The sequence below is a fragment of the Haemaphysalis longicornis genome, unplaced genomic scaffold (assembly GCF_048455015.1).
Source record: "Haemaphysalis longicornis isolate Haplotype H1 unplaced genomic scaffold, Haemaphysalis longicornis Haplotype H1 scaffold_1, whole genome shotgun sequence".
Classification (NCBI taxonomy): Eukaryota; Metazoa; Arthropoda; class Arachnida; order Ixodida; family Ixodidae; genus Haemaphysalis; species Haemaphysalis longicornis.
Window position 1 is genome coordinate 241,444,881 of NW_027526203.1, and position 12,930 is coordinate 241,457,810.

General features: G+C 50.3%; 1 protein-coding gene across 1 annotated transcript; it reads right to left on the reverse strand.

The window, feature by feature from the left end:
• Positions 1 to 2,205: 2,205 nt before the first annotated feature.
• On the reverse strand, positions 2,206 to 5,628 carry LOC144168879 (uncharacterized). The gene is made up of 2 exons (XM_077697874.1): positions 3,808 to 5,628; positions 2,206 to 2,576 (listed from the first exon to the last, which is right to left on the reverse strand). The coding sequence occupies exons 1-2, from the start codon at positions 4,062 to 4,064 to the stop codon at positions 2,459 to 2,461; spliced, it is 375 nt and encodes a 124-aa protein (XP_077554000.1). The 5' UTR covers positions 4,065 to 5,628; the 3' UTR covers positions 2,206 to 2,458.
• Between the last annotated feature and the right edge of the window lie 7,302 nt (positions 5,629 to 12,930).

Genomic DNA, 12,930 nt, shown 5'->3' on the forward strand with positions numbered 1-12,930 from the left:
AAGTATGTACTCTTAAAATCCAGCACACTAACATGCTTATTTACAAAAAGGGTTCCAGCAACATAACATATTCAATGACTCAGGCTTTCTCATAAAAACACACAGTTACGATCAGCTGCGCGCTGCCGTGTTGACGCTGAAGTCATTACTTAAACCAAAGAGAAGACACATACAATGAACTCACAGGAAGCCAGCAATGTTTTCAAAGGTCGTGCTTTAACAAGACATGACTTTAGCAGTTGGAATATTCAAGACTGAACAACCACACAAAATGAGTAAATGTTTTGAACTTATTGTGGAAGAGCTTCGGAACAACGAATGCATGAAGGCAGTTTGTGTATTATGAAAATGGTACCCCAGAGGCACTATTTAGTTGCTATTTAGGCAAGCACCGTCTGATCAGCAACATTTACGCTGTTTGACACCTTCACACGTAATTTCAAACTGTTCCTGCGTTTCGGTACGCTTGTATGGAGGCACTGGAAAAAATAAGGTGCCTTCAATTTCACACGCGTACCTGGCTACATCTGGGTGTGAGACCTTGGTTAGACAGGTGATGATTGGTACTTGTGGGCGTGTAATGTACACACACGGTGCTTAGATACATCAGTGTGCGTTATTGGTCATCTAAAAGATACATTCTGCACGAGAATTTTCACAAAATTAGGAACTCCCGTAAAATGCAGCCCACTGCTCCAGAACGCCCTGCATGCCTGCCGCTCTTAGCAAGACGAGGCCGTAATCTGGAAGGTTAAGACGAATAAAGTACGAGACTTTTTTCACTGTGTGGCCTGATGAGATACCCTGTTTTCTAGGTTTGTCACTCTCAACATATAAAATTAACATTTGCTCACAGAAACAGCTATACAGTGCGTCAATTAGACATCAATAATACACGAACAGTACAACAAAGAAAGAACCCGATTAACCATCGGGTCAATAAAACATCGTCTACGTGTTAGCGACGAACAGAGGTGATATGGTCGAGTTCCGTGGTGGAGTTGGCCGTTATGGCTTGTTAAAGGCACCAAAGCAAACGATCTGCTGTTACTCAGCGTCCTTTCACGATTTTGTCAGCATGCCGACCGCACGTCCGGTAAGGCGACAACGTTACACTTATGAGTGGAAATGAACAACAACCGTGTGTACTTACTTGGGGTTATATGACGCGTCGCTCCGCTACTCGTAGTCTTCCAGAACGAAATTTAACGCTGTACAGCGGCCCTTCAGCAGACATATGCCACCACCGACTCGCACGCAAAAAAAAAAACCGAAAGAAAATACGTTTTGCCGCCGAATCGCCGGCTCCGCTAAACTCAACCGTGTATACCGTTCACAAATCACTTCCCCTCTTATAAAAGAGTACATCTAAACCTTAATTAAAACTTAACGTATAGTACAGGTTATTTACGCGACTAATAATTTATACAGTAATAAACATTAGTTGTAGCTTTTCAATTTAAAAAAAAGTATTTTGAGTCAAGTCAAGATGTCGGCATAGTCAAGCCAAGTTCGAAAATCACACGTCTGTCTGGCATGGTGGCATGGCCGCCCTCATGGGGGTTGAAGCAGACGATCAACGGCTCGCCTAGACACTAGCGCCAGTGTCCCCTCTAGTGTATATTAGTATGAAACTCCATGCGTTCACTAGCCGAGCCGTACGGGCTGAACGCGCTCCGCGTCATCGGAGACGCTCAACTGTGAGGCGTTTTGCACCCCCTTTGGAGCTTTCCTGGCTCGACCCTGTGTCGTAAGAGGCGTGTGCGCACCAGGACGAGGGTCGGCTGATTCGGTACTGTGCCCGCAACCAGTCTGGGCTTATGTCAACACCACGCCAACGACAAGTCACCAGCGCGTCAGTTTCAGTTTGCACGCGGTCTGCCAACTCGCTAGCGGAGCAATGAATGATGCATCGCAAATTGGTGAATTCAGTAGAGAAAACATTAGCTAAGTACAAAAAATCAACTAAAAAAACAAGTAATTGAGACACAGTGTTTCCCATATTATCTAACCAATAAAGACTTTAGTGAAAGGTGCACAGTCGCGTTGGTCCACGACTTCAGTCGCGTTGGTCCACGTGCCATTCTCAAGGACATTCTCCAGAGAATACCCACGTACTTTGCGAACGTGTGTTTGAAATTCCACATGCAGAGGGCAAGGGCTCCAGTAAAGGCTGCAATCGCTTCGCAACTTTATTCCGCACACTTTTGATCCTCCCAGAAGATATCCCTTAAAAACTTCGACGCCAGCGTGAGGGCTCTGATCTTAAGGTAGGACACGAGGATGGTTGTGTCCAAAGGACGCCTAGTGAGGTCCTTTGAAGGTAGGACCTCACTAGGCGCAGGCAGCCTTCATTCAGGCCATCAAGCTGCAGTCGCCCGTCATCTCGAGAATGGCATTCCAGTCGGCGCTTGTCGACTCCGGCAATTTGCATGAACGACAGCATGTTTGTGATGTCCTAGAGGTTTGCTCGAACCTTGGCGGATGCCTCAATCTCGGTGACGGACGTGAGCTTCGTGATTTCTTTGACTAGAGCAGGATGGCTGGAGACCAGTTCCAAGGCTTGCGCGCAGTATCTGTACAAGGAGGGAGAGAGTGAGTGAGAAAGTGAGTGAGTGAGTCAGAAAGCTTTCATTTTATCAAACTTCATGTGCTGATGGTTTGGCGCTCGCCCAGGGGGAAAGGAAGGTTGACAAAACGTGTTCTAGCTTCCTGAACTACGCATGCAGACTCCGTACACCTACGATTACTTTGAGAGCGAGGAGGAACTTATTTATAGACGACGAATACCCCCTGCTTATATTGGGATGTGGCGATAGGGAGAGCCTGCAGAAAAAGTACAGTCGGCTACGAAGAAGCACCACCTTGAAGCGGCAGTCATCGATTGCGAGATGATGGTCTCGGCATGCTTTCGGCGGCTGCACGACGATAGCTGATGCGCAGATCACTTTGATTGTTTCGCCTATGGAAGGTCGTTTGTAGGTTGTTTTTTTTTTTGGCTCGCGGACACGGCCGTGCATGAGTCAGCAACGCTCTACAGGCTTCTTATTGCGGAAACCAGAAATCACGCGCTCTGCTGTCGCAGCGCACGTGCCTTGCGAGTTTGGTCCAAACACTGCCGAGAGAGAGAGAGTGAGAGAGAGAGACAGAGTCGTTCATCGTCAGATGATTTATGGTGTTGCAGGAGTGGTTCCCTTTTCACGAGAATCCATGAGCTGCTTTAGCACCGGCTGCCCTTTCGGTGAGCAGGAGCTCGTCCGAAAGGCAGGGGTTCTCACAAAAGGAATCTTGTGGTGCCCTTACAAATCATAAGATTTCTGAGAGTGTAGGCAATAGTAAAAACGACATATTCTGGGTACAAAATTATTATTTACACTGCGTACAGTCTCGTTATAGTGACGTCACGGCACTCGACACTAACCCTAGTTGCTGCAAACTGTGGTCAGTGTAGGCCAAAACAAAAAAGCGGCCCAGTGGCGGATGAGCTGAAGAGAAGGACAAATCTCTGTTCGTCCTGTGGAGGACGACCATCATAAACGAATATTGTGTGTGTCTGCACATCCAACCTCATTCCTCGTATTTTGTTCTTCCAAGTTCATTATCAGGAGCAACAAATGATCAACTTTTTTAGTACTGAGGGTACCACCGAGATACACTGAAGGGCCTGATCACGTTCCTTGCCGGCGGGACAGCTAATCGAGTAATACCAAAGACACTACAGCGAGCGTCGATAAATAAATACTCGCCGCGGAATGCGTTCGACACCCTGTTCGACAAGTAGCGTGCAAGGTAAATTCTGTCACATACCCGTCGCGTCGACTCCCGGTCACGAATTGAGCAGCGAGGGCGACGAGGCCAGAGTTCCTTCGTGCCGTGTCCCAGATGGTGAACCAGTTCGCGGCACCGCCCGCGGAGATTTCTCCGTGCAGCTGGATTTTGAGCAGAGTGTAGCTGTGCCGCACCGCTTCGGACAGCCGTCGGGCGAACTCTCCCACTTCGCACGAGTGCAAGGCGTTGAAGCCAAGAGTGGAGATCGTGCGGCTGGCATTCACCCCGTCCGCCATCCGCCAGGCACTCGGCGTTCTTGCGGTATACCGTGTCCGCGTACAGCCACAGTTTCCTCACACTGGCATTTTGAGACAGCGACTCCACGATTGTCTTCCACGAATCGCTTGTCCCTTCACCCCAAGACTGCAGGCGAAGTAAGTTGAAGCGTGTGTGTCGAACTGATGTAGTCTGCGATGGCCGAGACAAGCGCTTCGCCCAGTTAGGACGCACTGGCTTCCAAATTTAGCGACGTGATGTGTCCGAATGAAGGAAAATAACGTAGCGCTTCCAACATACGGTCGCTTTCGGGAAAAAAGCGCGACCAGATCACAGCCTCCGTAGACGCCTTGCACGAGAGGACGTCGATGTCGTTCGTGAGGCAAGTTCCGGGTAAAACCTTCCCTTCGGCGCCACTCTCTCGGACGACCCGGCAAACTTCTCGTAGGATACTGTGCTCGAGGATGTTGTCCTGTTGAAGAGTCACCTCTTGATGCAGTCGTTCGTCGACGACGCTTTGAAAACAGTATCCCACCCTTGCGGCTTCAGGATACACACGGGGAGCGTCACTTCCTGAAGGTCGCGAGCGCGAGTCTCGTCGAGTGCAGCCACTCAGAGACAATAGTATGCGCTTGGTTGGGAGAACAAGGCGCAATTAGAAAAAGGATGTCAAAGGTGCGCAGAGCCTAGTTTTGGGCCAAAACCTTCAAGATAAGTTCGGAACACTCCCATTGCACCGTGAAACATTCGATTTTAATATCCTTGATGCTTTTGTTTTCCAGCACACCAGTGAGAATGGGCTTCAAGGTCCACCGGCCTGGTGCGAGACCCGCGGACACGCTCAAGGACGTCAGGTTGATGGCACTCTGCAGATACCCCAAAAAAGTGCTACAGTAAGCGATGAACGCGTGAACCGAGAGCTCTTTGACCGTCGAGTTGGCCCTGAGGTCTTGCACCAACTGGGACGCTCTCTTTTTCCCTACATTCAGCGACCTCAGCGACGTCGTGGACCTCAAGAGGGAACCCAAGGCGCCCACCAGGCAGTCGTTCGCACAATCCCGCTATGTCGTGCACTGGAGTTCTTCCACGCGCCCCAGGAAAGACACAAGCGTGAACAGGTTCTCGCGAAGCTTAATGCTACGGCGGTCAAATTTCAGCGTCTTGATAGATGAGTTGGCCCAGAAGGCGTCGCAGATTGAATGGTTGTGCCCGTCAAAGACGCTGATATCGACAGAGGCTGTGCATTTGTGCGTAGTGAATAGCCAATATGCACCAGTGCTGCTGCCTGGAATCGCTCTCCTTCGGTCGGTTTCGGTAGGCACGGTGTTTCGGCAGCCACCAGAGCTAGTTGTCCTTGCGCGCGAGACACTTCCAGCAGCTGTAGTCCAGCGTGACAAAGGAGCTCGTTCGAAACGGACACGTGGGGAACGAGCTGGCGTGTTCGCTGCTCGGTTGCTATGCACACCTTGTCACTCTCGATGGGGGTGTCCGTGAAGGAGCCCTTAGCATCCCCTAAGAAAGCTTTGATGAAGCTGATAAATGTAGAAGGTAGACAATCCTCCGATGTGGTCTCTGTCACGTTTGCCGCCCACACTGGATAACCTGTGCGAAAAATGAAGCAAAGAATGTTTTCGTAAGGGGTACATGATCATGAAGTATGCAACAGGGCAGCAGTGCCGTAGCCAGAAACATTTTTCGGGGGGTGTTGTACGCCGCCGGTAAAAATAAAAATAAAAAGAAGAAACACCGGTGCCAAAACACCGTCTTAGTCATTGTTCTGCTTTGATAAACACAATGCATTATATGCCTCATTTGCTGTAATATCTACATAAAAAATAAGGATGCCCACAGGACTCGCAGGAACCATTTATCAACAAATTGACGCTGTTTAATCTAAGGTTTTCCGTTCTATGTCTATGCCTATACATATATCTATGTCTATGCGAAATGTAAATAGCACGGGCGAAAATACGCTGAAAGGAGGGGAGAGCGGGGAGAGCGGGGAGGAGCACTCAGAAGGGTGTTCTGACACCGACACCCCCCCCCCCCCCTGGCTACGTCTCTGCAGTGCAGAGTGTCATGTCAGACTGTGGTTCCCATAGCAACAATAATTTTTTTTTCACCGGTAGTTTCGCGCGAATGCACGCATGGCGCGAAAATTATCTACGACGCATCATTTAGCTTCATCACGCGTCGTGTCCGGGAAGTACAAGACACAAAGAAGTAGCGCGCAGCGGCGTCATCGTCAGCCGTCGAGCTGCTTTGGGCGCAACGGGAGTGGCAGACACGGCGATGCGCCGACCGGAAGTTAAGCCCAACGTTGCGATTCAATGAAGAGAGCTAGGGCAGGAGATTTCCGCAGGGCCACGCCGAGCTTTGAACTCCAACCTATTTTGCCCCTCCCTGCGTCGACATGATTGGTTCCGTGCACGTCTACGGTTTCTTCGACATCGACTGCGGCATCTCCTACAAGCGAATCTGTGTGGTGAGATGGTGAACGAGTTTTGCAAACACCGCGCACCACACCTCGGCCTTCACGCCCTCGCACATAAACACACTTAGGAAACCTCCGCTATTATTTAGTTGAGTGCCAAGAGCCAGAAAACCGCAATATTACGTCCTTATCATGCATCAGTTTCGCGCATGTAACGCCAGATTGGGACCTCAGGGTATGTGAAAGACGGATAGACCACGTGCGATTAATGCTTCCGTCTTTAATTCTCGAGCGTCGGACGCAGCGGAGAAAGATTATCCAGGACCACGCTTCGTACTTTGGTGGCCCTCACTCCTATGAATGTTAATTTACCATTCGGGCTTAACCTATCCATATAGGTCAACTGTAGCGCTCTGAAATGATAGAGGAATATTGTCACTTCTTACGGGATTCAGTTCACTCCATTAGCCGTATACGTGCAACGTTTGAGCAGTCCTCTAATGCTATCGTGCACGTTTAACCCACTGCCTAGAAGAGCGAATGCCACCATGGGTAACGTGCGCGCGCGTTTCCTGCCTGCTCACCGGAGAATTCCAGATCGGTGTCATCCTGGCACGCACGAGCGGTGAGGGTCCTCCGAGTCCTCCGCCGAAGAGACGCCCCGCTGGGCAGCTCGCAGCTCCCTTCGCCGCTGGCCATCTATTCGATGCAGCCGGTTACCTTACAGAGCCGCGCTTGTCATCCTACGTGAATGCCGGGAAACATTGGCCGCGTATCTGCTCACTTCGCTGCCCATGTCGTCGAAAGACGATAGTCTTTTCCCGCCCCTGCCACATAAATGCCCCTAGCTTCGCGGAAGTCAGTTGAATTTTACCGCGTTCCACTTCTCGCGCCATCTACTGGAACCTTTTGTTACTGTCGAACATGGGCACTGCCACGAGATCCAGGCTCGCGCGAGCGCTTTTTGTATTTTTCCGGTCAAAACATTGTTTTAAAGACGTATGATTTTTTTTTTTAATTTTCTATCGCAGAAGTCGAAGAGCCATGCCAACAGGACACGACGAATACCAGTTATGTATTTACTTTTTGCCTCAAATATGCTTTGTTTTCTTTTTCCTGGACAATGTGGAAAGGTATGAAGTGTTTCCATATTCAATAGTTTTAAAAAATGCCTGTACAAATCTGTCGTGCAAGTATTCTTTTAAAGTTTGGCCGGAAGGCTGAATGTAGTGACAGACAGACAGACAGACAGACAGACAGACAGACAGACAGACAGACAGACAGACAGACAGACAGACACATCAAAATTTGTGGCTTTAAATAGCGAATGAAAGACTACCATCTTCAAAACACTCGTTACCACACGACAAACATAATACCATCGCGACTGCGAAACAACGGCGTATGACAACGTGGTTGAAGAACTCAGTGGAGACGCGCTACTGAACAAGAACCCATCAGCAAAAGGCTGACTTTAGGAGAAATAGAATTTTTAGCTTACTTTTTAATTAAATTTGTCGCCAAGTCTCTTCTAACCACAATCACGCGGAAAGCAGCATTGAGACGTTTCTTACATTTCACCCAAGCCAAGGTTGGAACCTAGTACACATTCGACATGGGCTATGTTGCTCAAGAACCGAACAGCTCATAACTGTTATTTTTCAGGTATATTGCAAAAAATACCACAATCTAAAAACGGAACCAAATATTTCTATGCGCCCTTACATTGATAAGGCTGAACAACGCCGCAATGCAGCCCAGAAAGTTCTTGAACGCTGGCAGGTTCCAGGGGTAGCTTCTTCCTTTTCTTCTGCCTTCTTAATTTGGTACGCGCACGCGAACGCAGGGATTGGCCATGGGCGCATTGAAAGGTCGAATAAATGTGATGGAATTACTGCGATGAAATCAGATACAACTCTGCCTACCTGCGTAACGGACCGAAGGCGTCTGGGCGTCTTCAGTTGTAGGGTGGTTGTATCGTGTCCGGGCAGGTCTTGGCTTTTTTCCCTCTCGTGATTTTCTCACACGGTCGGTGTGGTTGCTGTTGGAAAGATTCGTTCGGAGACAGCTCGATAGACTGATGCGCGTGAGCTCGCGGCAACCGTCAGCGTCTTCCCCACGAGGTGCTAGCGACGCCAGCGTATACCCGCTTCACGTGCACTGTCACAGTCGCCAGACGAACGGCATTCTTGACCAACTCGTGACATTTCAGTATTGTGAGATATTAATGTTACTGGTGGACGAGTGAGGCTCTGTATGCGAGCTGCTTTTGCATTCAGTGTGACATCGAGTTTACAGCTGTTAATTTTTAAACAAAATATTTAGTGGAATAAAGCGAAAACATCAATTCCGAAAACCGAGAAAGAAACCCATCACTGAAAAAATTGGCCGCGTATCTGCTCCTTTCGTTGCAAATGTCGTCAAAAGACGATAGACTTTCTAGACATTTTCCAAAGAAACGCCCCCCCCCCCCTCCCCTTTGTTTTCGCGCTCACCTCTCATGCTGTTCCTGTACCGTCGCTCTCATCCTAAGGTAAACACATTAAAGGTTTGCGCAAGGCGATTTGAATTTACCGCGTTCCACTGCTACAGGCCGGGTTCCTCGGGGACGCGCGTGAATGGAGGCGGCCGACTACAAGGTTTATAGAATCACGTGGCTGTGCTCCACGTGCGTTCCAAGCAGAAAGTGGAACCTAGCTAGTGGAACCTTTCGTTGGTGTTGCCGCGTGATTTTTCATATGCCTCCAGGAGGCGGCGGTTTTCTGCAGTAGATGTAGAATATCATTTGTTATCGAAAAACCAAGCATCCATGAATTTTTAAATGCAGAGCATATCTTTAACTCACGATGTTATGCGTCCGTAACTCGGCGTCCGCAGCCAGCCAGCACGTGCGCCCCTCCCCCGCTCCTCCGCGCTCTCAACAACAGGTGCGGGCGCGCATGCGCGTGCTCCGGCGCTGAAAGAGGCGTTGTAGCAGCAGGTGCTACCTCCTCTCCCTCTACTGCGCGCGCTACGAATATACTCGTTGCCCGAGCGAACGATCCGCGGCCCGACGTTGACGTTTGGCCGCGGCTTCTCGTGCACGAAGTTCGGCGTCGGCAGCGCGCTTCAGACGCTTGCGTTCGGCGTCGGCAGCGCGCCGTCTCGCCGCATTGTCTTCTGCCGCCGTCGATGAAGAGGATGGCACGATGTCTTGAACTGGTACTGCAACGCTGACGTTGGCTCGCGTCGTGGTACTGGTTGAAGGTGTTGCTTCCATGGCTTATGAACTTCGACGATGGCGCACTGCCCTCCCGAGAGGGATAATAAGAAAGAAAAGAAAAGGAAGAAAAGAATAATAAAAAAGATCCAACCGATTGCCCCGCAAAGAGGGTGGGGTGCAAACGATGGCAATAAATAACACGTTACGTACTTACGTCTCTCGTCTCTCTCTCTCTCTCTCTCTCTCTCTCTCTCTCTCGTCTTGCAACCCAACTACCCAACCCCTACGACAACAACAGCTACAACTACCACCGCCAACTACCACAACCTACGCCACGTGACCACCCCCAATGCTCTGCATTTACTCGTGTCCCTCGCGCGGGGGCAGCGACGGAGGTTTTTTTAAATAAAAAACACTGTAAATATCTCTTGTGTGCTAATTTCCTGTCTTATAATTGCGTAATGTCTTGTTCTTGTTCAACAAAGTTGACAAGTATGAACATATAAAGCGGGCTTAGACGTTTACATTTGGCTGTGAGTATATAAGACTATTGAGCAATATCAGTTTTACATTGGCCGGGTGGCTGAATCGAGTTACAGACAGACAGACGGACAGACAGACAGACAGACAGACAGACAGACAGACAGACAGACAGGCAGATAGACATACAGACAGACAAAATTTCTGGGTTTAAGTAGCCCAAGAAAGACTATCGTCTTTAAAAGTTTTAAAAAGTGCAACTCCGCAAAACTGCTCTGGTGATGTGCAGGGGACAAGAATCGCAGAAAATCAACGTAACGACTTGTGAAACCGGCTTTTCAAATACGTATTTTTGTAGGATCACGCTTGCAGGTATTGCTTTCGAAATGCGTTTTCGAACGTGACTTTCTTCGTCGCTGTGCCTTGTTCCGAGAAAACATTCAGCTATAGCAATGGTTCCCTGCGCATGTATTTGTCATCAGTGTGTTGCGTTTAAAACCACCCCCTGAGTTTTTTCGCTGTAACGCTCCAGTTTTTGATCACTCATCCCTTCTTATTTTCATACTTCCAGTTCTCACTACTGTTATCGGAAATATTTATCTTTTTCTAATACGAGAGCCGTTTACTTTCGGGTCGGGATTGAGCTTCGTGGCCCATTCCCGTGCCGACAACGATGGCACCGAAAATACGGACAGTTTTTTTAGTGCGATAGATTGCCCTACGGCATAACAGGGAGGTTTATAGGTACAACATTGCCCCAGTTGCACGCAGAAAGCCAAGAAGAGACCGGTACTGGGGTCCCCATATCCAACGCTTAAGATCGGGGGTCTCCCAGGATGGAGCCCTGTGCCTCGGAGGTGTTGGATTCTGGCGTTTCTAAGACCTGAACAAGTCCACAAGAAGTGTTCAACGTCAACTTCTGGCGCAGGAGTCACACAGAAGGGGCAGGTGTCCGCAAACGGGGCGTGGTATCGGGCAGGCCAAACGTGAGTAACTGCTGGGGATAACGCCACACCAACTCGAAGCCTCCGCAGCAAGACCTCCTCCCAGCGAGCGAGCCCACTGGGGAGGTCAGTTCCACGCCGCGTGGAAGTAAAGCACGCGTAGCGCGGCGGAGGTTCTCTTTTTCCACCAGCACTTCTTCCAATGTAGATACTCGAAGTAGTGGTAGTGGCCGTGGGAGGTCTCTTCGGTGGCAGGCGCGATCTGCCACAGTGTGGGCAGGAAGCGTGTCCCGGCGAATCCATGAAACGCGGACAGGGCAAGGATAAGTGTCCATAATCTCGTGAATGCGTGCGGCCAGGCTTGTACAACGCGCAACGCGGCGCAAATCCCGAATTCCTGCTTGTCCCCAGTAGTCAAAGTCGATGCAAGCGCCTCCAGGCCATCCCTAATGGCAGTAAGTTCTGCTAGCAGGCTTGGGAGTGCACGGAGTGACTCGTACGCGCAGCTTTGATTTAGGGCAGGGTAGGAGGGACACGTCAAGGTCGTGGTGACGAAGCAGTCGTATGCCCCGGCGTCCACAAAAGCCTGGACAACCAGCCGTTGCATCTCAGGCGCCCAGTGCAGGGACATGAAGGACGGCATCTGGAGGCTGGTGAAGGCCCGGGGTACGGGCGTGTAGCCTTGTCAGAGGCTAGTTGTCCGTCACCTGATAGAACAGCCAGGGCGGCCTTGTGGCGGAAAAGGCTGGCATCGTATTCTGCTGCTGGCCCAGGTACGCGGCGAGAGCTGCTGCCTCTGGAACCAGTCCACGGTTCAGCAGGCGTGCAGAACGACGCTGTTGAATGAGTTCATCAAGCGTGTTTAGCTGGGCTTCTGCTTGGAGCTGTGGAATTGGTGTTAGGCGGGGGAGTCCAGTAATAGTGCGCATGGCGGCCCTGTTAATAGCCTCCAGCCGGTCCCAGTCCCCTTGCGTCATGTGCTGGAACTGTGCCTGGCCCAGGCACAGTGCAGCACTAGTATAACCGCTAGTATTGCGAAACAAATCAGAAATCAAGGGCCCCTTATGGAAAACTTTAGGTGTGTGAGGAACCGGTAATTAATGCTTTACACTGCTCTAATTTTCGCCGCGGGTGCGCTTGAAGTAATTCTAGGTATTTTAAGAAGGCCTTTTGAAAAACCTGCTTCCGTTCGAGAGCTACGATTTTTTTTTTGCTCCCTCCCATTCAGTTACGCTCGCCGTCGACGGCTGCCGCCGAGGAGGGCGCTAGGCGTCTTCGGAGGCGCGTGTCCCCGAAAGTTGGGGATGTACACGAGCCTTGGCTGTAGTACACAACGCACTTGGAGACGGGCCATCGTCCAGCAGGCCCCGCCAGACTTCTGGGAGATGCGGCGAACAAGGTGGAGCAGTTGCCCGGCTTTCTGTCGAGCAGATCGTATCCACTGAGCTGCCGACCCTGAGGCCGATATCTCTAAGCCCAGAACCCGAAGGTGTCCGACAATGGGAATGGCGGTACCGTTCAGTTGTAGGACGATCGGTGATACTGCAAGGGAGCGACGGCCCCAAGCGTTGGCGACTGAAAGTGCAGCAGCCTTCTCTTGAGAGGGTGAGGCCCACATACACCATTTCTGGCAGTCCGTTAACGCTTGCTGCAGGCACTCGGCTTGTCTTGGCAGGTCTGGATGGACTGTCCATACAGTGATGTCATCCACGTACATGAGGAAATACAGGTCTTGAATAGTGGCCAGGTGCCATGCTAGCGGCAACAAGACGATGTTAAAAAGTAGCGGAGACAGAACGTACAGACCCTTGTGGCACACCGCGCAC